This window comes from Muscardinus avellanarius (genome assembly GCF_963383645.1).
Source record: "Muscardinus avellanarius genome assembly, chromosome: 5".
Lineage (NCBI taxonomy): Eukaryota > Metazoa > Chordata > Mammalia > Rodentia > Gliridae > Muscardinus > Muscardinus avellanarius.
The window spans coordinates 1831729-1858138 of record NC_137790.1 but is presented as its reverse complement, the minus strand read 5'-3'; the positions used below and the strand labels follow the sequence as shown (position 1 = coordinate 1858138).

General features: G+C 52.3%; 2 protein-coding genes across 3 annotated transcripts in view; both read right to left on the bottom strand.

The window, feature by feature from the left end:
* Nucleotides 1-26410, bottom strand: part of TSPEAR (thrombospondin type laminin G domain and EAR repeats) — a gene marked incomplete at both ends in the record, with an annotated part of 169357 nt that overhangs the window by 64020 nt on the left and 78927 nt on the right. Inside the window, one exon of the mRNA XM_080696039.1 lies at nt 16264-16484. Coding sequence (XP_080552165.1) covers nt 16264-16484 — 221 coding nt within the window. The remainder of the gene's footprint in view (nt 1-16263; nt 16485-26410) is intronic.
* On the bottom strand, nt 1450-12772 carry LOC308262904 (uncharacterized protein; the record flags this gene model as incomplete). 2 transcript variants are annotated; one of them, XM_080695660.1, is made up of 3 exons in its annotated part: nt 1450-2061; nt 12473-12517; nt 12635-12772. In XM_080695660.1, the coding sequence occupies 3 exons, from the start codon at nt 12770-12772 to the stop codon at nt 1450-1452; spliced, it is 795 nt and encodes a 264-aa protein (XP_080551786.1). The 2 variants fall into 2 exon arrangements, with proteins under 2 accessions (XP_080551786.1, XP_080551787.1); XM_080695661.1 differs by lacking the exon at nt 12473-12517.

Here is a 26410-nt window from a genome sequence, read left to right as displayed (position 1 = left end):
TAATTTTAAGCACGGCCATGACAGTGTTTAACTGCACGGCGGTCCTCTCCTGCTGGGCGGCACTGCCTAGGAGCACACAGACACGCTGGCAAGAGTGGTGCGGGCAGTGGTGGCCGTGGCCTTTGAGCACAGCTGGAGGTCATTACAAATAAAGATGTTGTTCTTTTTCCTGTTTCTCATGAAGTTTGCAGACACTAGGTCAAGGGCTCAGATCTAACTAGCAGCCTGGGGCTGATTGCTGACCTGAAAACTTAACCCGCCATTGAACAGCTTTAGGAAGAATGGATGGATACCAAGGCCAGGACCCACCCTGCCTGGGGTCTTAGGGACCCTCACTAGGCTGAAGGCCCTGAGGGCTCTCCACTCAGGAAGGCCGGCTGGGACACAAACCCACGCTGCGAGGCCTGCAGGCGGCCTTGAGCTGAGCCAGGGCAGGGCAACTCCGCAACCAAGATAGCCTCAGCTTGCTCTGCTGACCAACATTCCATCATCTCGGAAGACGTGGAATCCCCTGGAGCTGGCCCGCCTGAGAATGGATCTGCCCCTTCACCCAAGGCCTCTGCGATGCCACGCACACCTTCAAGGACAAAGATTGTTCCTCAGCCCTAAAGAAGCCAGCTCTAAGGGAAGCCGACACAGGGACCAGAGCTGGGAGCAAGGGTGAGACGCGGGAGCGCACCCGGGGAGCTCGTGTGGTGCAGCGACCTACACAGATGACAAAAGCTACTTAAAGCACCAGGAGACTTGCTTCGGATGAGAAACATTTGTTTTATTTAATAAGAGATGGCTGTTCAGAAGATACAAGGAGAGGTCAGAGAAGACAGCGCTGGAGAGACAGGAGTGCAGGAGAACTGCTCAGGGGGGGTGGAGTTCTCAGGGAAGGGGTCTCAGCAGGGCAGCGCAGCCCAGGCCTTGGGGAGGATGGGAAGGGAGCACAGGTGTACAGGGCCTGGCCAGTGGCCCCGTCCCTAACGGGCACAGGTGTCCGGGAGGCTCATGGGGCTCTCCATGTGGGCAGGCTTCCCTCTGCTGGAGGCTGGCAGAGACAGCCAGAGCAGACAGCTGGGCACATTGGGAGGGACAGCTGGCCTGCACGTGGGATGGACACACACGCCACACTCACAGCCAGAGAGACCAAGCGGCCATGACCTGACCACGGCCCCCACAGCTTTGCAAGGAGACCAGAGAGGGCACAGTGCTCCTGTGTTTGCTGAGAGGCCGCTGCCCTGGGCAGGCCTAGGAACCTCTGAGAAGCCAGCATGGGAGGAGGGCACAGGAGACACAGACCCCAGAAGACCTGGGCCAGGAGGCAGCACAGCCTGAGGACATGGAGATTCTGAGCAGAAAGAGACCCACCGGGCTTGGGCTCCATGACCTCAGAAGGGGTCAGAGTTGGCTGAGGAGGAGGCCGAGGGTGGACCTGAGCCCAGGGCCTGGAGGACCAGCAGGTCAGCAGCAGGCTGGGCGGGCGCAGGCGGGGCGGCAGAGCAGGGACACGCAGGAGGCCGGGCGGCAGCAGCTGGGCTGGCAGGAGGAGGTGCCACAGGAGGAGGGGGGCACGCAGCAGGTAGGGCGGCACACGGGGCGGCAGAGCAGGGACACGCAGGAGGAGGGTCTGCAGCAGGTGGACGCACAGCAGGACTGCGGGCAGGGGGAGGAGATGCAGCAAGAGGGCTGGCAGCTAGACTGCTGGCAGCAGGAGGAGCCAGAGCAGACGGGCACGCAGCAGACGGGCTTGCAGCAGAGGGACACACAGCATGACTGCTGGCATGGTGAGCAGCTGCAGCAAGAGGGCTGGCAGCTAGACTGCTGGCAGCATGGGGAGGAGCCAGAGCAGACGGGCACACAGCAGATGGGCTTGCAGCAGACGGGCACACAGCAGGACTGCGGGCAGGGGGAGCAGCTGCAGCAAGTCGGCTGGCAGCTAGACTGCTGGCAGCAGGAGGGTGTGCAGGAGCTGGTGCAGCATGGCTGGCAGCAGGGGCTGGCCACGCAGCTCACTGGGGTGCAGACGAGGCTCAGGCAGGGGGCCGGGGCGCAGCAGGGGGGCTCGCAGCAGCTCTCTGGGCAGTCGTCCACCTGCCAGGAGTTGCTGGAGCAGACGGACATGGTGGAGGCGGCCATGTGGGCTGGGCAGAAGGAGGGTTTGAGTGTGTGGGTGTGAGTGTGTGAGTGTGTGTGTGAGCTGCCGGGCTCCTGGTTTTATATACCCAGGTGTGTTTTCCCCGCAGGAGGCTGCCAGCGCCTTCCCCTTCCTTGTTGGGGTTTATCCTCCTTCGTCCTCAGCTCGTAAAACTGGTGACGTGGAGGGTGGCCTCTTACCTGATCTGGCCCCTCAGGACACTGTGGTCAGTGCTGCGCCCTGTGCTGACCCCTCACTCCCACCCGGCGGGTCACCGGCAGGCCGCATGTTGTTGGCCAGGGGGCCTGGGATCTCATCGGTGCCCTCATGCCAAAGAGGCGCTCAGAGTCTGGGTGCTGTGCAGCGCTCGGGCAGGGGGAATGGCAGCTGTTACACTGCAGAGCTCCCCTCTCCCTGCCCTCTGTCCTAATGTTTACCCACAGCAAAGCCTTTAGCTTTAAAATTATGTGGAGACGATGGAAAACCCTAAGATCTCAGCGACTGCCTGGCCCATGTCACAGCCCTGAGGATAGCAAGAGCCCATGTCTTGCCTTGGAGTCTGCACACAGCTACACTGGCTCCAATTTGAGCCTCTATTTTTCTTTCATTCCTTGGGACCCAGGAGGTGAACTTTGTGCTGCTCTAAGCACCGTAGTGGATGGGCCACCAGTACAAGAGGTGAAGTCAAGGTGGATTACCGAGCGCGCACTTAGTAAGTTCACACCCAGACGAGGAGACAGCGCCTGTCTATAAATACGTTGCTAGCCCGCGGCCTTGGTAATGCTGATAGGAGCACACCCAACAGAATGTGTGTCTAATGGACTGGGAACAGAGACGGGGCACACTTCCAGTTCTGGGCTCTCCAGCATGTCTGCCGGGCACCTGATTTTCTTTCTTTCTTTCTTTCTTTCTTTCTTTCTTTCTTTCTTTCTTTCTTTCCTTTCTAATTTCCACTGACTTTGTAGTTAAGACTTGTTTGAAGCTGAAACCGAGCTATTAGTTTTAAATTTCTGATTCCATTTATGTTCTCTGAGTTGAGGAGAAGAGCCCACGGAGCCTTTACAACCTTACCAATGGGACAGCACGGCCTGTTTTGGGAAAGGCTGAAGGAGGTGCCCTTCCTGCAGACTCTGAGCTTCTGACCTGCTGTGGAGGGCAGCGAGGACCAGAGCACCCACCCCCCACCCCGAGAGAGAGACAGAGACAGAGACAGAGAGACAGAGAGGGGGAGATACAGAGAGAGACGGTGACAGAGAGAGAGGGAGAGAGAGACAGACACAAAGACAGAAAGAGAGGGAGACGGAGATACAGAGAGAGAGGGGGAGACAGAGAGAGACAGAGACAGAGAGAGACAGAGACAGGAAGAGAAAGAGAAAGAGAGGAAGAGAGGGAGAGAGACAGAGAGAGACAGAGACAGAGACAGAAACAAGAGTCTGAGGACTGGGGCTGGACCACAGAGGACTGCAGCTGGCCTGGCCTTCCCGACCTTCAGCAGTATCCCAGGAGCCCTGGGTCTCTTGCCCTGGGCAAGGCGGGTCCTGGTCAGGCCCTGAGGACAGGAGGGGCTGCAGGCCAAAGGAGGCTGTGTGGAGAGGCTGGAGGCTGCTCATCCTCGGCCAAGCCGACCTCGGGCCAGAACCTCATGGTGGACGCGCCCTAGCGGCAGCTCAGCAGCCTCAGAAGTCGCTCACGACGCGATGCTGATGCTGTGTGACAGGCTCTGAGCGGCGCATGTCCTGACGTAGAGATCTGAGCACCTCACACCCAGCCCTCATCTCACACCACCTGCTCCCACAGTCACTGTGGAGAGAGAGGAAGCCTGGCTCAGAGCGGTGGAGCAGCCTGCTCCCACGGTCACACAGCGACTGGGGCAGAGCCGAGCCCAGCAATGACCAGGACCAACCCTAACCCGCTGCGTTAAAGAACTCCATCACACGTTTACACAGACACAAAGAGAAGAGTTTGTCATTCGCAGGAAAAGGGATGGAACTTGAATCGTTATGCTGAGTGAAATCGGCCAGGCCCGGAAAAGCAAGGGACATGTGGGGAAGCTGGAGAGAAAATAGGAAAGAAAGGGGCTTCAGAGAAAAGAGGTGAGAAAACCACAGAGGGAGGGAGGGCAGGGAGGCTTGAGGGGGGAGCAGAGCACAGACGCCCACTCTTGTTGACGGCGCCAGTACCAACCTCACCGCAGGTTATGACTGTATCACTCAGAATCTCACCATGTTGTATACTTGCAATGTATCAATAAAGTATATAAAAAAGGAATAGATTGCTGTAAATGTTCAAGTTATGATGCTTGCTACATATTTTAACTCTCCTCACTGGCATTAAAATATTTTTTTTTCTACTGGTGGTGGAGGCGTCCTAAATTAGCACCACAGAGCACCTCAGCACAGCGGCATTAAGGAAATGCTGGGTAGTTCCTCCAAAACACAGAGGTAGGGGAGTAACTCACGGGTGTGACTAAGAGAAAATAAACAGGACCATGTGTAACTGAGAACAACACGCTGATTTAGTCATGAGAGAAAGAGAAAGCACCATTAGCACCAAAATAACAGTCAAAGAAATATTTAGGGCGCTCTTCTGAGGTGCACAGACACGTGTGCATCTGGACCGGAAGGACATGGTGACTCTCAAGAGTCTGGTCCTCAGGGTCCTTGCTAAACAGCATCGGGGATCATTTCTATCAGAACAGGAGAGCAGACCTGCAGCCAGAAGGGAGACACGGTGCCCCTGGGCGGGAACCAACCTCCACCCTCCCTAGATCCCTCGCCTGTGGGACACTGAAATGGCATGGGGGACACACCGCTGGGGACAATGTTTCTTGTCAAACTATGAATCTTTCTTAAAAGGAGATAGCAGGGCTGTGTGTTCACATCCGCCAGAGCCTAGAAAGCTCCACTCAGATGGCCCTTTCAACAAGTACTTAGAGAAAAAAGAAATTTACCTGCATGATGATTTGGTTGGATTTTCGTCACCCCCAAATCAATCTCTGGAGACCTTGATCCCAACCCTGATCCTGCTCCCCACAGTGGGGGTGATCGATCAGGGACTGGAGAGCCTTGGCATGGGGCGTGCAGCCCTGAGAGGCCAGACACTGGGGCATGGCCTCTCCATGGTGGAGGACAGGGCAGGCGGGGGATGTGCCCCAGGAGGCAGGCCCATGCCAGGACTGACCACGCCCATACCTGATGACCAACACCGGGCTTCAAGCCCCAAGTGGACCCCGTTACCTACAGCTGCTGAGCCAAGCTGAGGTCAAAGCAGCAGGAGAGCTCAAGGTCGTGCAGGGTGTGGTGCAGAGGGCTTGGACTCTCTGCAACCAGAGGAAACAGACCAGAGCCCAAGCAAGCACCGTGTGATGGGCAAGAGATGTACAATTCAAATTAGTGATATAAGATGTATAGTGCGACTTCCGGGAAGATGGCGACCGAGAAAAGCGGGGCTTAAGAGCCCCGCTAACAACCAATCTCCATTGCCACAAAATCAGCGCCTTTCATAGCCAGAAAACACCATCAGCAGAGAAACAAAAAAATCGCCAGACTCCAGAGAGAAAGCAGACTGAGAACAGAGCTCAGAGCCACAGAGGAGATACACCGGCCTCACGCCCGAGGACGCGGCAGCAGCGCCATACTGGCGGCGGCAGCGGCGAGTTCATCGGACGGCTACAGCAAGCCGAGGTGAGCCGCTGCAGAACAGCCAGGCGGGATCTTTCGGCGCAGGGAGCATCTAAAGCTCCCAGTGGCTGAGCTCAGCACACGCTGCAGGCACTCAGAGTGGAAATCAAAATCAGGGAAGAAAAAATACGCCACCCTCACAGCCGAGGGCGTGGCAGCGGCGCCATATTGCCACCGGCAGCAGCAGCAGTGAATTCACTGAGTCCAGTACAGCTACATCTGCGAACTCAAGAACAGTGAGTCAAATTGCGGGCACCAGAGGAGAAATCCCGGGACTGTACTCCCTGGGACTTGACCCAGTGGGGGAGTGGCGGTGGCAGAGATATCACACCATAGGAGAACGTGCAACCTGGCACCCCCCACAGTCTAAAGCAGCCTCTGTCGACTCTCTGAGTCGGAGACTCTGTGATACAACCCAGTAAAGGAGTAGTGGGGTCTGAGATACTACAGACTCGAGATCCAGAGCACCTTAAGCGAAGTTAGTGACCCAAGGGAAGAAGGCACAAACTTCTGAAATCATGGGAAAGAGGAATAACACTGGAGCAATGAATGCCCACAACCCCACAACATCAGAACCTGATAAAACAGAAAATCAGAGATTTCTAGAAGATCAAATCAGGAAAATAACTGTAGAAATAATAGAGGTGCTTTGAAAAGAATTCAGAGAGAGCCAAAAAGAGATAAAGGATGCAATTAATGAAGTAAAGGCCTCAATTAAAAGCACAAACAACCGATTAGACCACATGGAGAACAGAATCTCGCTCTTAGAAGATGATCATTCCAAAAATGAATGCATAGTTTCTAATCTAGAAAAAAATATCCGACAGCAGGAATCTAACATTGAAGAAATATGGGCCTATTTTAAGAGAGCTAACCTAAGAATAATTGGAATAGAGGAGGGAAAAGAAAGTGAAACCAAAGGGATCAACAATCTCTTCAAGGAAGTAATAGCAGAAAATTTTCCAAACATAGAGCAAGAGGTTGATACACAGATCCAGGAAACTTATAGAACTCCCTTTAGACAGGATCGGAGAAGAGGATCCCCACGCCACATAATTGTCAAAATGACCAATGTGAAAGCCAAGCAGAGAATCTTAAAGGCAACAAAAACAAAGGGCCAAGTGACATTCAGAGGCAAACCAATTAGAATCACTCCAGACTTCCCAAACCAAGTCATGAGAGCCAGAAGGGCTTGGAGTCACATATTCCAAACTCTGAAAGAAAACAACTTCCAGCCAAAAATTTCCTACCCAGCAAAACTTTCTATCAAATTAGATGGAGAAATAAGAAGCTTCCATGACAAACAGAAACTGAAGGAATTTATGTCTTCAAAACCAGCGCTAGAGAAAATACTCAAAGAGATTAACTACAAAGAAGAAATAGGTAACACACACCAGAACCAGAGAAACAAGATTTTCCATCCAACAGACAACTAAGATTGGTTATCTGTGGAGATTCATTATTTATGTTAGTCTTTTACCTATCTCTAAATGGTATTGTTTGCCTTTATTGTTGTTAATTTTTAGGATTTCTAGTTGGAATATTAATATACCTTCAGATATAGCATTTGGAAATATTTTATCCCATTCTATTAGTAACTTTTAACTCTGTTTACATTGTCTTTGGATATACAATATTTTTTTATTTTTTAGGGTGTTTGTATACTCTTCTGTTGCCTGTGCCATTGAAATCATATCCAAGAAATCACTGCCAATTTGAATGTTGTGAGGTTTTATGACCCAGATTTTCTTTTAAAAGTTTATAGTCTTAAGATTTATATTTAGTTCTTTTATCTATTTTGAGTTAATACTTGTATATGGGATTAGGTAAGGGTTCAATTTTATTCTTTTCCATGTAATTATTATTTTTCAACAATATTTAGTTAAAAGATTATTATTTCCACCACCAAATGTTCGTGGAAACCTTGTCAAAAATAACTTGATAATATAGGGAAGAATTTAGCTCTAGGCTTGTTTTTAACTGCAATGGTTTATATATCTGCCTTTAGAACAGTACTACACTGATTCAATTATTGTAGCTTTATATGGTTTGAAATCAGAAAATATATATCTTCTAGCTTTGTTCTTTTTCAAGATTGTTTTGGGTATCTAGAATCCATATTCCATATTAGGATAGATTTTTTCTGAAAAATAAATATATAAATATATGATAGTTTCACCTAAAAAAAATAGAAAAAAAATATTCTCTGGTAAGAAAGAAAGCAAAAAGAAATATTGAAATGTTATCTTTAAGTCATCAAAAGCTTGGTATCAGACAAATGAAACTGTTATGTGAGATTATCATTTTTAATTTTAGATAAATTGCTATAATACTAGATGTCAACCACTAAGCCAAGCATGGGAAGGAGGGATGGGGAGGGAATGGGGTAGGGATCGGGTAGGGGCTAATTGGGCGATGCGTGCATGTATGTCTACAAAAGTTTGTATCCCACTATGATGTATGAATACAGTGCACCAATAAAAATAAATAAATAAATAAATAAAATAAAATAAAATTTGGGGATGAATTAAAAAAAAGAGAGACCCTATTTCCAAATAAAAATATAAAAATAGGTCTGGGAGTGTAGCCCAGAGGTAGAAGGGCTTCCAGGAACCCCAGTACTACAAAAAGAAAGAAAGAAAGAAAGAAAGAAAGAAAGAAAGAAAGAAAGAAAGAAAGAAAGAAAGAAAGAAAGAAAAAAGAAAGAAAGAAAGAAAGAAAGAAAGAGAAATCAGTCAGTTCTGGAAAAGGAGGGACATGTGGGGAAGCTAGAAAGAAAATAGGAAAGAAAAGGGCTTTAGAGAAAAGAGTAGAGGAAACCACAGAGGGAGGGAGGGCAGGGAGGCTTGAGGGGGGAACCAGAGCAGAGACGCCCACTCATGTTGACGGCGCTACTACCAATGTCACTGCAGGCACCAGAGGGAGGAGGGGAGCGGGTGAGACCAGAAGGAAATCCACCAAGTGCTGTGTGTACGTGTGAATAGGTCACTCGGAATCTCACTATGTTGTATAATTGCAATGTATCGATAAAATTGTATGAAAAAGGAATAGATTGCTGTACATGTTCAAGTTATGATGCTTGCTACATTTTTAACTCTCTTCACTGGTATTAAAATACTTGTTTTTTCTAGTAGAGGTGGGAAATTCCTAAATTAGCACCACAGAGCACCTCAGTGCAGCGGCGTGAAGGAAGCGCTGGGGTAGTTCCTCCAAAACACAGAAGCAGGAGTGAATCTCATGGGTGTAACTAGGAGAAAATAAACAGGACCATGTGTAGCTGAGACAACATGCTAATTTAGTCATGAAAGGGAAAGCACCATTAGCACCAGAATAACAATCAAAGAAATAATTAGGGCAGCTCTTCTGAGGTGCATAGACGTGTGCATCTGGACTGGAAGGACTTGGTGGCTATGGAGTCGGTCCAAAGAGTCCTAGCTGGAAAGCACTGGTGAGTATTTCTATCAGAACAGGAGGGCAGTCCTGCAACCAGCAGGGAGACACGGTGCCCCTGGGCAGGAACCAAACTCAACCCGCCGCAGACTCCTTGCCCATGGGACACCAAATGGCACAGCGGGACACAGACCTAAGGGTGATGTATGCAAAGTTCGATGTCTTTTCAAACTATGAATCTTTCTCTAATGGAGACAATACCACCATGTTTTCACACTGTGTTTTCACAGCCAGAGCCTAGAAAGTACTGCTCTGATGTCCTTCCTGTGCTAGTATTGGGAAATGTCTTTTGGGAAATGTGTTTGGTACTAATTTCAGAAACGTCTTTGGTACTAATTTCAATATGTATTAACTTCAAGTGCTTTGGTGTTAATTTTTTTTTTTTTTTTTTTTTTGGTGGCACTGGGGATGGAAGCCAGGGGGCTTCTACCTCCGGACTACAATCCCAGACTTATTTTATATTTTTTATTTGGAAACAGGGTCTCTTAAGCCAGCATAGCTGGCTTTGAACCTGCGCGAACCTCCTGTCTCAGCCTCCCAAGCACGAGGATTACAAGTATGCACCACCACACCCAGCTTTTGGCATTAATTTTAAAATATAGAAGGTAGTGAGAGCTTGGGTGTTGTGCAGGCACTCGGGCAGAGAAGGAACCCTGCATCCCTGCATCCCAGCACCAAGGAAGGGTCATTAGGAAGAAAACAATAGAGGTAGCCCAGGTCCTTTGCATTTTTTTTTTATTTATTTATTTTTGGTGGTACTGGGGTTCCTGGAAGCCCTTCTACCTCCGGGCTACATTCCCAGACCTATTTTTACATTTTTTTAAATTTGGAAACAGGGTCTCCTAAGCCAGTGTGTGCGCCTGGCTTCAAACCTGCGCGATCCTCCTGTCTCTGCCTCCCAAGCACGGGGATTACAAGCGTGCGCCACCACGCCCGGCTGTCCTTTGCATTTTTAAGACAAGTTTACAAAGTAAATAACTTCTCTGCCGGGCGTGGTGGTGCACGCTTGTAATCCCCGCGCTTGGGAGGCAGAGACAGGAGGATCGCGCAGGTTCGAAGCCAGCCACGCGCGCTGGCTTAGGAGACCCTGTTTCCAAATAAAAATGTAAAAATAGGTCTGGGAGTGTAGCCCGGAGGTAGAAGGGCTTCCAGGAACCCCAGTACCACCAAAAAAAAAAAAAAAAAAAAAAAACTTCTCTGCGACAGGCTGAAATTCCCCAAGGATGTAAGAGGATGGATGGCACAAGCCTTCAAAGATCCCTGACTTCCATAATCAAGTAACACATTTTGGGGTCTTAAAGATTTGAGCTTACACCTACAGGAAGAAGACTTTTGGTCAGACAGGATGTAAGATAGTGAATCCCACATGAAAAGGCTTGCCCCAGAGAAGGGGCGGATCTAGTCGGGTCAGGAAGACCCATTTGGTTAAGCAAAGATAGGAGATAAAATTCTTTATAAAAACTCTTCTGTAATCAAAAACGTCAGTAATTTAAAGTTACTCCAATACATCCCTCTGATGTAGTATTTTCATTCTGTCCTTTCTCTCTGCCATTGTAATAAAATTCTCTACTGATCTTATAACAAAGACTTGTTAAAGCTGTGCCAACCTGCCTATGAGTTTTTAATTTCCCGATTCAATAAATCTTAATTGATGGAGGAAAAGAGCCCACATCGCTGTTACAACTGTAACAGAGATCACCACCAAGAAAAATCATTCTTTTATTCCTTTATCATCCAAGTCTGCAGATCCCAAATCAAGGGCTCTTGTCCAACTTGCTGCCCTGAGAAAATCCAGAAGGAGTTTGGTCTTCTAGGGAATTTGCTGACCCCAAACTTAACCTAGTACTGAAAGATTTTCAGGAGGAAGGAATGGAAATCACAACAGAGCTACCATGCCTGGGGTCTTAGGAAACCACTAAAGGCCCAGAAGGCCGTCCACTCAGGAAGAGCCAGCTGGGTCCTTTGTGCTGAGCCTGGGTGGAGGAATGCTATCCACAAGCCGGCCTCCTCCTGATCTGAGCCCAGACTCCTGCCATCTGGGTGGCATCAGGTCCCCTGGAGCTGGCCCACTTCTGAGCAGATCTGCACTTCCCCCAAGGCTCCTGGGATGCCACAGACACATACACCTTCAAAGAACACTCCTTAGCCCTAAACAACTCGGCTCACAGGGACACAGGCGCCAAGAGCCAAGCTGGCAGCAGGTGCGGGAAGCAGGGCCGCACCCGGGAGCTCGCATGGTGCAGTGACCGAGCACCACCTTAAAACGAGCAGACTTCAGGAAACAAGATTGGCTTTGGGAACGAGACATGTTATTTTTTCAGAGAGAGCTGTTCAGAACTGCTGAGTAGAGGGCAGAGAAGACCGCAGTGGAGAGAGGGGTACCGGAGTGCTGCCCTGGGATGTAGGGAGTTCTCAGAAAAGGAGCCTCTGCAGAGCAGCAGCCCAGGCCCTGGGAGGATATAGGAAGCACAGTGGGGTGCACAGGGTCAGGCTTCCCTCTGCTGGAGGCTGGCAGGAGACAGCCAGAGCAGACAGCTGGGCACATTGGGAGGGACAGCTGGCCTGCTCACGGGATGGACACACACCACACTCATGGCTAGAGAGACCAAGCGGCCATGACCTGCCATGTCAGTGTGGTCCCCATGGCCCCCCCAGCTTTGCAAGGAGACTGGAGAGGGCACAGTGCTGCTGTGTTTGCTGAGAGCTGCTGCCCTGGGCAGGCCTAGGAACCTCTGAGCAGCCGGCATGGGAAGAGGGCACAGGAGACACAGACCCCAGAAGACCTAGGCCAGGAGGCAGCACAGCCTGAGGACATGGAGGTTCTGAGCAGAAAGAGACCCACTGGGCTTGGATTCCACGACCTCAGAAGGGGTCAGAGTTGGCTGAGGAGATGGCCGAGGGTGGACCTGAGCCCAGGGCCTGGAGGACCAGCAGGTCAGCAGCAGGCTGGGCGGGCGCAGGCGGGGCGGCAGAGCAGGGACACGCAGGAGGCCGGGCGGCAGCAGCTGGGCTGGCAGGAGGAGGTGCCACAGGAGGAGGCAGGCATGCAGCAGGCGGGGCGGCACACGGGGCGGCAGAGCAGGGACACGCAGGATGAGGGTCTGCAGCAGACGGGCTTGCAACAGAGGGACACGCAGCAGGACTGCAGGCAGGGGGAGCAGCTGCAGCAGGAGGGCTCACAGCTAGACTGCTGGCAGCAGGAGGAGGAGCCAGAGCAGACGGGCACGCAGCAGATGGGCTTACAGCAGACGGGCACGCAGCAGGACTGCAGGCAGGGGGAGCAGCTGCAGCAAGCCGGCTGGCAGCTAGACTGCTGGCAGCAGGAGGGCGTGCAGGAGCTGGTGCAGACTGGCTGGCAGCAGGGGCTGGCCACGCAGCTCACTGGGGTGCAGACGAGGCTCAGGCAGGGGGCCGGGGCGCAGCAGCTGGGGGTGCAGCAGGGGGGCTTGCAGCAGCTCTCTGGGCAGTCGTCCACCTGCCAGGAGTCACTGGAGCAGACGGACATGGTGGAGGCGGCCATGGTGGGGTGGGCGGGAGAGGGTGTGGGTGGGTGTGAGTGTGTGTGAAGGTGTGTGGTGCCCTGGGCAGCCATCCATTTATACTCCTGGCCTGTTGTGTTTCTGATGCAGCTGCAGGGGGAAGCTTCCTTCTTCCTGGTCTCCTTGTAGTAGGGCTGTTTTTCTGCATTGCTGGTTTGCTCTGTTTAAGTGTTGCTGGCTGTGACACCTGAGGGCATTGTCCCTGGAGGGGTCTCATAGCTGATATTTTGATTATATCAAAGTGCACTTTGGCACAGGGACAGCAGCCTTCCAGTGGTATCTGGGAGTTCTGTTCCTCTGCGCCTACCCGCAGTGTTCATTCTTGTAAACAGAACTTCCACCCCTAGGGAGGTAAGGGTATGGGTGTACCCCAGAGTGTGCACTTTGAGACCAGGTCACCCCGTGCTGCACTAGGGACAGGTCAGATGATGCTCGGCTGGCTGGGCGATGTGGCCAGTTCTGCTCTGTGGTTGGTGCAGCTGGTTGTCATGGTAATTTGGGGACACGTTTCTGTCTGGGGTTATCTGAGGGTAGGTATGAGAGGAAGCATCTTCCTTGCACAGGAAGGAAGGCTCGTAGAGAGGGATGGAGGCAGATGCAGGCCTAGGACAGTGAAGATGTCTCATTTCAAGTTGAACATTTCTGGAATACTCTCTGACAGTGTGCATGATGTTGCACAATCCCGTCTCCTCACAGCTGGGACACCCTCACCTGCAGCAGGTTCTTGGGGCTCCTGAAGCCCCAGGTGCAAATGACAGCCAGCTGGTCTCCCTCCAGCGGCCATAGTACCCCAGCAGTACAGCTGTTCCTTGACCTCAAGACACTGTAATACTGAGCACAGATAGAAGTCTAGTTCACATGGAGCCTTATCCCATGACTTCCTGCCCACTGGGTGTTACAGCCTGTGCCCTGATGCCTGGACATACACCTGCACCCCAGGGAGTTCTGGTCAGGGCCCCTCACCTCTTCATCCAATGGTCACTCTGGTCCAAGTCTCTGAGGCATCAAGGGCAGGCCCTTGGTGATGCTCTGAGAGGCAGAGCCTCCCCAGGTAGCACAGCACTCTGTTGGGGCTTGTCGGGGGCTGGGGCTGCAGGCCTGGGGCTTGTTGGCCTCTGCATGGTGGGGCCAGAGCTCTGTTGGCATACCCACCTCATGCAAAGTCAGGTAGAATGAGAAACCTGCTTTAAATAATGGCTGAAAACTTGCCAGATTCACTGAAAACCATCAATTTATACATTCAGGAACCTCAAAAAACTCCAAGTAGAATACACAGAAAAGATCCATAAATAGGTGCATCCTAGAAAACACCAAAAGTCAAAAACCAAGGGGAAACTCTTGAAACCGCCAAGAGGGAAACAAGGAGTGATTGACAAGGGAATTCCAGAAGAGCGACGGCAGACTTTTCATCAGGCATATGGAGGCCGAAGACGATGGATGATAAATCAAATTCTCAAAGAGCAAACGGTCAGCCAAGAATCCTATGCCCAACAAAGCTGCCTCTCAAAAAGGAAGGCAAAATAAAGCTATCCCCAATACACATAAACCTCCAGCTGACTTGCCTTACAATGCCTAAAAGGATTCTTCAGACAGAAAGCAGGTGATCCCAGGCAGAAGTTCAAATCCACATGAAAAACAGACCACTAGCAAAGGCAATTCTATGATTAATAAAGGCAATACACATGCATAGGCTTTCATTCCTCCTCTTATAAAAAAGGCAATTGAATAAAATGTGACTAATGTATGACAGGACTATGACATATAGAAATAAGTGCATTAGACAGTAGTAGCACGAAGGGGGTGTGTAGGAGCCAGGTCAGCCTGGGCAAAGCAAGCAATTCCCAACGCACAGGGAAGAATGGAGGGCCCCAGAATGTGAAAAGGAAGGTTAATATAACAAAGCTATAAATATGCATTTGTTCTCCTCTTTTCTAAGATCCTTTAGAAGTCATAAATTATAGAAATAATTATAGCAGTGTATTCTCAGGTCTTAGCATTTGCAGCTATAATGTGTATAACAGCGAGACCTAAAGGGGAACGTGGAGCAAAGCAACATTCTCATCTCTCACTGGAAGTGAGTCGCTACAGATTTGATATTGATTCTGAAAAGCTTCAACTGTATGTTTGTGCTAAACAGCAGGGCAACCTCTAAGGGAAAATTTAAAAAGTATAGTGAACGAATCATAAGGAAATCAAATGCTACATTCGAAGTTATTCATTTGGCCGGGCGTGGTGGCGCACGCTTGTCATCCCCGCGCTTGGGAGGCAGAGACAGGAGGATCGCGCAGGTTCGAAGCCAGCCGCGCTGGATTAAGAGACCCTGTTTCCAAATAAAAAGAATAAAATGGGTCTGGGAGTGTAGCCCGGAGGTAGAAGGGCTTCCAGTAACCCCAGTACCATACACACAAAAAAGAAATTATTCATTTAATGCAAATGAAAGCAGTAAGAGAGGAACAATGACACACACACACACACACACACACACACACACACACACACACACGACATACAGGAGACGGAGTGTAATCCAGGAGGCCGAGGAAGGGGAATTGCAAGTTCAAGGCCAGCCTAGACAACTTAGGAAGACACTCAGTAACTTAGTGAGGCCCTGTTTCAAAATAAAAAATAAAATGACCTGGGAGTACAGCTCAGAGATACAATGCCCCTGAATTCAATCCCCAGTTCCACAAAAACAAAACATAAACAAAAAACACCTGATTTTCCCTTAAGACACTGGAGGAAGACCAAATGAAATCTAAACAAACAAGGAAAAAAGTAAGAAAGATCATAGTGGAAACCAACCAGGAAGAGCAGCACCGATTCTTTACAAACTCTTGATGACTGGAGAAGGAAGCAGGGCTGCTCGGCGAGTCCTGTGAGCCCAAGTACATCCGCACCATCACCCAGGACACAAGGAAGAAAACCATCGACCGGTCTCTCTCATGGTAGAGACACAAAGGCCTCAGCAAAATCCTAGAAAGCTGAACCTGCAGTGTATAAGACTTGTGCAGCAGGGCTGCTATGGTTTGGTCTGGGATGTCTCCCAAAGGCCCAAGTGTTAAAGGCTTAGGGTCCTCAGCCCACGGTGCTATTGGGAGGTGGTGGAACCTTTAATGGTGGGGCCTGGCTGCAGGAGGTGAGGTCACTGGTGATGCACCCTTGAAGGGAATATTGAGGCCCAGAACCTCCTGTTTCTCTGCTTTGCGGCCACCATGAGGTGAGAAGCTTCTTCCACCAGAGTCCTGCCCTGATGTTAAACCACTACAGACCCCGGGGCAATAGAGCCAGGCAACCACATAACGAGACCTCTAAACCTTGAGCCAACATAAACCTATCAACTTTATAGGTTGATTATCTTGGGTAACATCACAATAATGCAAAGCTGTCTCACACAATGGCGCACACTGGTACCAGGAACATCACACAGGAGAATGGGGCTGTCTCCGTGTGAACAGCAAGGACCACCACTGACCTTGGCTGGTAGAGGGGGAACCTTCAAGGTCACGACGATGGAGAACTCCTCAGGGAAGCGGTCACATCTGGAGAAGATCCGCGAGGCTGGGAAGCTCAGGGCGCGGGGGGAGGTGGCCGACAGCTGGAGCCCCCGGGTGCCCTGGGCCTGCGTCACACGGATCCCACCCGCAGCTCCATGCGAAGGGACGGCCTCTGCCAGGATGTCCAGGGGCCGCAGGTCTGTGACAAGACAAGGAGACAGGTTAGGTGGGCATCCCTGGCAAGGTGCTGACCACAATGGCGGCGTCATGGGCACTCGCACCGGGGCAGGATCTGTCCCCAGCGTGTGCAGTATTTCACACCGTGAAAGTCATCAATGTCGGACAGAAGCAACACATAGGTATCAAGGAGACCAAGTGACAAGTGAAGTCTGACATTGTCCACGGGACCTGGAGGCAAAATTCCTCATCCTTAACTCCCCAGGCCACTTCTCTATCCCAGGCCCGTCTCTCCCAAACTCCTGGGAAATCTCTAGATCCTACAGGTAACTGAGAAACTGGGATTGCCCTGTGCACAGTTAAAATGACAGAGCCAGGTGTGGCAGCACATGATTGTAATCCCAGCATTTGGGAGGCTGAGACAGGAGGATCGCAGTTCATGGCCAGCCTCAGCCACCTGGTGAGGCTCTTTGCAACTCAGTGAGACCCTGTTTCAAAATAAAAAAATTAAAAAAGGGGCTGAGGGTGTAGCTCGGAGGTAGAGTGCCCCTGGGTCCAATCCACAGTACTGCTAAATAAATAAATAAATAAATAAATAAATAAATAAATAAAATAAAAAGTCAGGACATCTTGAGAAACCTCTAATTTAGGACACTGACTAGCTCTTTCTAGTTGATTAGATAATGGGGGACTCTGAGGCTGACCAGACCACCAGGAACTGGCTCGGGACTCGAGGACAAGCTCATCCTCACACACCTCCTCAGCCCTCGTAAAGCCCCGTAAAAGAAGAGCCCTGAGCCCCAAAGATGCCTCGCCCCTCTGGAGGGGCCCGCCTTCTCCCCTGAACATGTGTTTTCACCTTCCTGAATAAACCTGTGTCTAAGTCTGACCGACGCCCGCTGAATTCTGTTCTGTCACTTCAGCCAAGGACCCCTCTCATCCGAGTTGAGGTTTCAGCCCTGCCCCTGACAGTCAGAATCATCATGCAGTCACCTGTGTAAAGTCCCAGCCAAAAATATTAAAGTGAAGGCGGGCTGGTATGCAGGAGGGATTGCGACTTGAGAAGGCCTCTGCCAGGGCCCGTGCTCACACAGACACACCTGTGCAAGGGCGTCCACCAGGCCCCCAGCCCCCAGCCCTGCTGTGGGCCCATGCCGGGCTGAGAGGCGTTATTTCATAAAGGCTCTGCAGCCCTCCCAGCAAGCGTTTAGCAATCCGGCAACTCCACCCACTTGGAGCTGCCTCCTTTAATACACGCGCGTTCCCATTGGCCCACTCTGCCAGTTATCGCAGAGGATGCTGGGGACAGCCACACCCTTTGTGAGGCAGCATCTTGGCTGCAGCGGGTCCCATGAGAACCGTGGGCGGCAGGTGCAGGGTCTTCACGGTGAGGCAGATGGAAGCCCTGCAGGATCTGAGCCCCAGCAGGGGCCGCTGAGCCCTGGCGTCCTCCTCTCCACCCTGCGCTGTGGCCCTCGGCCAGGGGCTCCCCCAGGACAACCAGCAGCCATTCTGGCTACGTGTAAGAGAGAGGGGCACTGCAGACCCGAGGCCGAGTGGAGGAGGGCGGGAAGGTCAGAGCGCGCATTTCTCCATTAACTCAAGGACACTGCAGAAGAAAACATGGCCTCCCTGAACCAGGAGCTCGGGTGGGGGGTTCGTGGGGGATGCCGGGGAGCAAAAAGGTATCAGGAGACAGACAGGGAGCCACGAGGTCAGAGTGTGGCACAGACAGGGAGAGTACTGACTGCGGCCCATCAGAGCCCTGTGAGGAGGATGGCACCAGACAGGGGCCAGAGGGGGAGTCAGGACACGTGTCCAAACGGCCATGCTTCTGCAAGGCCAGGAGCCCAGACCGCTGGGGAGACCAGCCTCCCAGCATGGCCACGGCAGGGCTCAGCCCTCTGCCACCTTCGTCCTGGACTTCCATCCTCCAGACTGCGAGACAAAAAACTGCTATTACCCACCAAGTCCTCGGAGCTCTGTAACACAGCCCAGGAAAAGCAATAAATAACTGCGGAAAAGTCATGGCTCATGGTCCTCTCTCTAGAAACCAAATACAGCTCCTTCTGGAACCTTCCAACCACCAAGGCACAGGGAATTAGAAACAGCCCAAGGGACCCAAGGGTGGTAGAGGCCCACAGGCATCATGGCCACCATGACTCCACCTGACACCTAGGGCCTTGTGGCCGAGGGGGACAGTCTGGGAACACCCGCAGGTCTCTCCTCCCACCAGGCCTCCATGCACCTGTGCTTCTCTTCCTGGGACGCAAAGCATGCTGAGGCCTCCAGGCACCAGCAGGCCCCACAGGCTGTGGTCTGGGCTCCAGGAAACAGCTTCAAACACCAACAGGGAAGGAAGAGGCTACAGCGCCTCGTGCTGGGGCAAACGCCCTGGAGGAGTATAAAAGCCAGGAGCCCAGCACCACACACACACACACACACATCACACACACACACACACACACACACACACACACACTCACACGCTCCCTCTGCCCAGCCCACATGGCCGCCTCCACCATGTCTGTCTGCTCCAGCGACTCCTGGCAGGTGGACGACTGCCCAGAGAGCTGCTGCGAGCCCCCCTGCTGTGCCCCCAGCTGCTGTGCCCCGGCCCCCTGCCTGAGCCTCGTCTGCACCCCAGTGAGCTGCGTAGCCAGCCCCTGCTGCCAGCCATACTGCACCAGCTCCTGCACGCCCTCCTGCTGCCAGCAGTCTAGCTGTCAGCCAGCTTGCTGCAGCTGCTCCCCCTGCCCGCAGTCCTGCTGCGTGCCTGTCTGCTGCAAGCCCGTCTGCTGCGTGCCCGTCTGCTCTGGCTCCTCCTCCTGCTGCCAGCAGTCTAGCTGTGACCCTTGTTGCTGCAGCTGCTCCCCCTGCCAGCAGTCATGCTGTGTGTCCATCTGCTGCAAGCCCGTCTGCTGTGTGCCCGTCTGCTCTGGCTCTTCCTCCTGCTGCCAGCAGTCTAGCTGCCAGCCCTCCTGCTGCAGCTGCTCCTCCTGCCCGCAGTCCAGCTGTGTGCCCGTCTGCTGCAGACCCTCCTCCTGCGTGTCCCTGCTCTGCCGCCCGGTGTGCCGCCCCGCCTGCTGCGGCCTCTCCTTGGGCCAGAAGTCCAGCTGCTGACCGGCCCTGTCCCCTGCACAGCCAGGCTCAGGTCCCCCTTGGAAACTGATAGCCACATCCTGAATTGTCCCAGCGCTTAGGCCTGGTCCTGGAGTGTGCTGGTCAGGCCTGCCGCTGAGCAGGAGTGTGTGGAGACGTGAATTGTCCATCCCCGAGGCAGTCTAACAAGCCCCCAGGTTAGGGCCCTCCAGACCATCTCCTTCCCCGTGAGGGTCAGTGCTACTTGGTCCATGGGGTCTCTGTCCTTTCTCTGGATGCTCTTGAAGTAACTGATGAATAAAGGCCTGTGACACCATGCCCTGGCTTCCCGGGTTCCTGTCTTTGTTTCCTGGCTGGGCCACGCGGCCATGTTTTTCTTTTTTGCACACAGTACCCCACTGTCCTTCAGTATCCTGAGCACTCTCCTGTGTAGGGTACACGGTTCCCAGGGGTCTGGGAAAGGGTGGCAGCCAAGCTTCTGAACATCTGAGAGCAGGGTGCTGTGCAGGGAGGTGTCGGGGGTCCCCTGAATGCATCTTGAGTCCCAGCCAATCAGGCAGAGCTCAGAACTCAGGGAGACTGGGCAGAGAGCCACGGGGGCACTGTGAGCAGAACAGTTTCCAGAGTGTATAAAAGCTTGGGAGATACCTGAGCCCCAAAGAGCAGAGCAGAGAAAGCTGACTGAGCACCCGGTGCAGACCTGACGAGTCGGAGTAGGGGTGCTGAACGTCCTGCAGGGCAGGCTGCTCCTCCACCCTGCCGAGCCATAGACAGCAGGAAGCCCCAGGGGAGGAAGGGCTCCTCACGTCAGGGCCTCCTGGGTAGAAAGAAAGTAGCACACTCTACCCCAAAGAAAGCAACACATTCCCTTGCAATTGGCCGGATTAGTGGAAGGGAGAATGTAGCCCCAAACCAAGAGAGAAACCAAGCTGCAGAAACAAATCCAGAAATTACAAATGAGCAGACTAGGGAGTTAGAACAATCCCTATAAACAGCTCAAGGATCTAAGGAGATAGGAACGTGTGAGAAAGAGGACAGAGAACCGAGCTGAACTCCAAGAGCTAAGGACAGGACAACAGCAAACACTCAAAACCCGAAGACGAGTTTAAAGAGCTGAAAGACGAGACAATGCGGAAGGCTAGTGAACTTAAAATATCGCCATCGGAACTGTCCAAACCAGAAGACAGAGAGGGAACGGTAAGGTTACTTTAACAGAGCCTCAGTGGTGCAGGCACAGTACTAAGTGGTCTAACAGACATATAATTGGAGAACCTGAAAATCAAGGACCAAGGAAAGAAAAGTGACAGGGCAGGTCCTCCACCTCCCCTCATGGGACAGGAAGGAGACCCCAGAAGCCACAATGGGAGATGGGGCAGAGTTTAGATGTTGCAAGACTCCAGATGTTGCGAGACCGGCCGGCATCCCCACGCCGCTAGCCCCACCCCAAGATCCCGGCTACATAAATACCCTCACTTCCTCTCTGTGGTGTGACTCTGCTGACCGATCATCGGCCCCTTGCCCCATGGTCGCCAGACCTTGCCCAAATATGCCAGTTAATTAAAGAGGCCTGGTCTGACACAAAAACTTGGCTGGTTTTTGCCTCCTTTGCAACCCCAACTTAATTTCAACATTACATCTGGTGCTGATACCCACCAAACCCAAGAGGATTTATTTATTTTTTCATTCTCTTTTTTACCCCTCCCTGAGCCCCTGTGACTCCCCTCAGGAGGCCTCCTCTTTACTCCCAAGAACCTGGACTCTCTGACCCTTAATTGGACTGACCACTTTTGGACAGGGTGAGTTCCCTTCCCTTTCTCTGGTCAGTGGGTCATTTCCCCTAGCTTCTTGCCTCTGGCTTCTCTGTTTTTCCCAATGCACAGCCAACATAGAGTTGCTTCTGGATGACCAGGTCATCCTCCAGCCTTGAGAAGGGAGTGGAGACGTCTCTCCTGCCCTCTTGGCCCCATTCCCACACGTTGATCAGGAAAAACGGGAATGTCTGTCTCCTGTCCTTCGTTCTTGCCCGTGGACCAGATATGGGAAACCAAAATTCCAGAATAGATCCCCAGTCCCTGCTGGGTTGTCTCCTCACTCATCTCCAGGCCCTGGAGCTCTCAGAAGATTTGAGCCTTGAGCGCCTCCTTTTCTATTGTAACATAGCATGGCCTCAGTACGAATTGGATAATGGGTCTCTGTGGCCCAAAAATTGAACTCAGATTTTAATGTCCTGACCAATCTCAGTAACTTTTGTAAACGGTCTGGTAAATGTCCGGAAGTCTTTAATATCCAGGCCTTCTTTTTCTTTGCACTCCTGTCCCTCCGACCCCTCTCCCCCATCACCCACCATTTTCTGAGTCTCAGTCACCATCTTGTTGCTTTGCTGAGTTACAGGCACCACCTTCTGATTCCCCCCTGATCTTCAGGATCTCTCCTCTCCGCCCCAACCACCACCCTACCCAACAGCTAATCTCTCACCACTGGAGCCCATCTCTGAACCTCTAGTTCCCATATACCCCTCCCAATCCAATCTCAACCCGCCATCGGAGTCCCCTCCAACGGCCTCTCACCCTAACTCGCTCCTTCCCCCTCACTGTCCTCCCTTAAGGGACCCTCAGAGCCCTATTCGAGATTTGGTGAACACGGCATTTAAAGTCTTCGTTTCCCGAGAGGAAGAGGCTGAAACGCAGCGTACAGTCCGACTGGGCCAAAGGCAGATTTGCAAGCCCACACCTTGGTAGCAGCCCTGTGGTTGGTGGTGGAGGCTCAGCCCTCTGGACGACGAGCGCCACCTAAGGGCGGAGGACAGCAATGACAACTACCTCAGGGAGCCTCCAGGAAGGACACTGGGCTAAGCACTGCCCTCAGCCACACCCACCAATCGGACCATGCCCGGTGTGTGGCCAGGCACACTGGAAAAGTGATTGCCCTTGGAACAGCGGTGAGCCCCAGCTGCCTCAACACAGGGGGTCCACCCTTCCAAACAGGGCCCGCCGCCGGCCCTACTCAGCCTGGTCGAAGACTAACGGCTCCCAGACTCGTCAATCCCGATCACACTTGCCGAGCCCAGGGTAACTCTCAAGGTAGCAGATAAGCAAATCATGCCCTCTCACAAAAAACTAAAGTATCTTCTTACCATGGTTGACACCCTAACAGGTTGGGTAGAGGCTTTCCCTTCAAAGGACAAGACGGCCAGCACGGTGGCCAGTGCTCTATGCTCGGACATCATCCCTCAGTTTGGACTCCCTAATTCCTTACAATCTGATAATGGACCAGCTTTTTTTTCCTAAGGTTACTCAACAGGTGGCATAGGCCCTTGGTATTTCTTGGAAGCTCCACATCCCATATCAATCACCATCATCAGAAAAGCAGGCCCACCTGTTTATTTCTGGAAATTCACCATGCAGGAGACGTATTTGCCCCCCCATAAAACACTGGACTGACCACAAGGTGGGATCGGCACAGTGCTCTCCCTCTCTGGGTGCCAGGCAGCCATATGTATTAAACTCTAAAGTCTGTTACTGCTGCTCCTGACCCAATAGCACGTTTTCCATCTGACCAGTCTGACCCACATTGCCTAAACCAAGCAGAGGCGACTTTAAGTGGCTCTTGAATCTGCAACCTCCGCTTTGGCCTCCCTTCAGTGACACATTACCCCCCTTGCTAGGGTAGCCCTCAAAACAGATGGGCTTTCCATTTACTCACTGCTGAAAAGGGTGGTGTTTATCTCTTTCTCAGTATAAAATGCTGTTGTTACATTAACGAATCTGGTCTAGTGGAGGAAAATGTCTAAACTCTGACCAGGTTAAACGAGGATCTAAAAACACGATATTGACAGTCTACCTCATATCTGGAAGGGTTCCCAGGGCCAGTAGTTCCTGGGCTCCTCCCCCTCCTGGGACCCATTCTCAAGATTTGCCTTTTCTTTTTAATAGCCCTTGTCTGCTAAGTTCAATCAAACGTGCATTACTGAGCTGTCCGGGGTAACCTTCAATCAACTCTTACTGCAGCCATACACCTGCCTGCCCACATCCAAGTGACCTGACCTCTCCTGCCCAAGGGGCCCCTATAATAACATCCCTTCTGACTGCAGGAAGTAGTTATTGACTCGGTTGTCAATCAATACCACCAAGGCCAGGATGATAGGTAGGGTCCCTCCATCCCCCCCGCTCACAGGATAGAAGGAAGAGCCCCGGAGGCCATAAGTGGAAATGGGGCAGACTCCAGATGTCATGAGAAGACCGGCATCCCCACGCTGCTAGCCCTCGCCCTCAAGACCCCGGCTACATAAATACCCTCGCTTCCTCTCTGTGGCGTGACTCTGCTGACTGGTCATTGGTCCCTTCCATTCCGATCAGCAGACCTCACCCAAATGTGCCAGTTAATTAGAGAGGCCCGGTCTCACACAAAAACTTGGCTGGCTTTTGCCTTCTTTGCAACTCTGACTCAATCTCAATGTTACAAAAAGTACCTAGAGAAAATGACCAAGACTTGGATCTAAATTTGATAAAATTGCAAGCATGCCCAAAACCCAGAAAATCATCACAAAGCAACCTGGGAATGGACGTTTCCAGGCTATCCCTTCCGGTAGAAGGGTGCATGGGGTGTCTGCGTCTGAGCATTCAGCCAAGTAAGCCCCAGGCTGAGCCCTAAACAACCTCGACACACTGGAGAGGGCCGTACTCACAGACTATGCTGTTTGGTCTCAACAGAACAAGACATCATTAACAGAAAGATAACTGGAAGAGCACCAGGCATTGAAACTAGACAGCACTGCTTGAAGTAATCTCTGAGTCACAGAAGTCACAATGACAATTAGGAAGTATCTCACACAAAAATGAAATGGGATCACCATGTATCCAGATGGGTGGTGCAAAGCCAGCACGGCATGTAGAGGCAAATGCGCAGCCTTGACTGCTCTCCTTAGAACAGAAGGAAGGCCCGAGCCAGTGACCCGAGCACCACCTCGAGAAGGCACAAGCTGAGCCCAGCAACAGATACCCAGGCAAAAGGAAACAGTGGAGACGGGAGGAGACCGCCCATGGGAGGAGGGAGGGCTGGTGGGGCCACAGCGCATCCAGAAAAGTCAACAAAGTGGATGACTTTCCAGCTTTATTGGCCAAGGAAGAGAGGAGAAATAAACTGCCACATCAGGCATGAAAGAACGGCTGTCGTCAGTCTGCAAATACTAAAAGGACGTGAAGGAAATCAGCCAGTGCCATCGTGCCCGTACGCTCCACAGCTAGATAAAATGGTCAAGGAGACGGAGAGGTACAAGCGAGCAAGGCTAGCATGAGAAAAACAGACACTCTGAGGAGCTCTCTCTGAACCAGAGACTGAGTTTATAACAAAACCTTCATCACAAGGAAAATGTCAGCGCTTTACTGCCCAATTCGAAGCATCAGTGGGCGAAATAAGACCAACCTTACCCAAAGGGTTTAAGAAAACCCCCAGCTTCTTCTCTGAGACCAACATGACTACTATCTAAGGAACCCACTGAGAGAGAGGAAGACTACAGTTAGCTGCCTATCATGAATGCAGAGTCAAGAATTTGAAGCTGGGCGTGGTGGCGCATGCTTGTAATCCCAGCATTCAGAATACTACTCAGCCACAAAGAGAATCAACCAACACAGAGGATAAGGAGATGAACACGTGGCCATCCTGGAGAGGGCCCGGCATCCCCAGGCCGAGCAGCCCTGGGTGCCAGTGGTGCGTGGAGGCCAGGGTGCTGCAGGCCGGGGGTGCCAGCCGTGTGGCTTCGGGGGAACTTTGTTTCTTGACTCAGCTAGAGGTCGCAGACGTGTGCCTCTGCCAAACCCGTCAACTGCACAATTGAGATGGTGCGTGTGACTGTACCCTGCCGAGCCAGTTTTAACCCTAAGGGGTGGCAAAAGCTGGTCGGGGGCGGAACGTCATGCCCAGGCCTGGGCAGCAGTGTGGGGCAGGGACTGGGGCCTGCACAGGGCAGTGGGGTCCCAGCATGGGTCCTGGGCTTGGACAGGCCCATGGGTGGCACGAGCAGCTCCCTATAGGAAGGCAGGGCCTGGGCCATGGCGGCTGGGGTCAGGTGGGGCATGGACAACATCATCTTTCCCATGCTGGAGACAGCGGACATTGACGACCGAGCTCCAGCCATGGTCAATTGGCATTGTTCCTTCTGGAAGGTTCCCCCGTTCTCACCAGGGTGCTTGCCTACTGTGCCCTCCCTCCGTGTCAATCAACGCCCTCCTGACACTGCAGAGGGCTTCTGTCCACAGTTCTGTGTGCATTGAGCCCAGCCATGGCGCTGCAGTATGACTGGCCCCAACACCTGGTGACGGGAGGAAGCCCTCTCCTCCCACTCCAGGGTGCTGGCCTCCAGTCTTGGCTCCTGGGGCCTCAGGCAGCCCCCTCCCCTGCCAGGTTTCTGCTACATTCTGACCTGCAAGACAGGCTAACCCTAGTGGAACAATGCACTTGGAGGGTGCACAGGGGCCTGGGGATCAAGGCCCGGCGCACGTCGGGGGAGCGGCCTCAGGAAGCTCCAGATGGGGCCAGCAGAGAGCAGCCTCCCCATATGTCCCGAGGCCTGCTGGTGACCTGCGGGGATTTAGCTCAGTCCCTTAGGGTTTCAAGGCCAGTCACTCATCCTAAAAATATTCCTGGCTGGAGGAGACCTATGTCTGCTCTGACCATGTGTCCCTAGGAGCAAGACACGGGAGAGTCGTGGTCAGGGTGGGTTTATTGGAGGTCTATAAGGTTCCAGGTGGAGGTCAGGGGCAGGTGACCCAGAGAGGGGAGCAGGGAGTGACAAATGACCAAGAGGTGGGCGGGATCCTGGGAGGTAGAAGTCAGTTCAGCAGGGTTGAC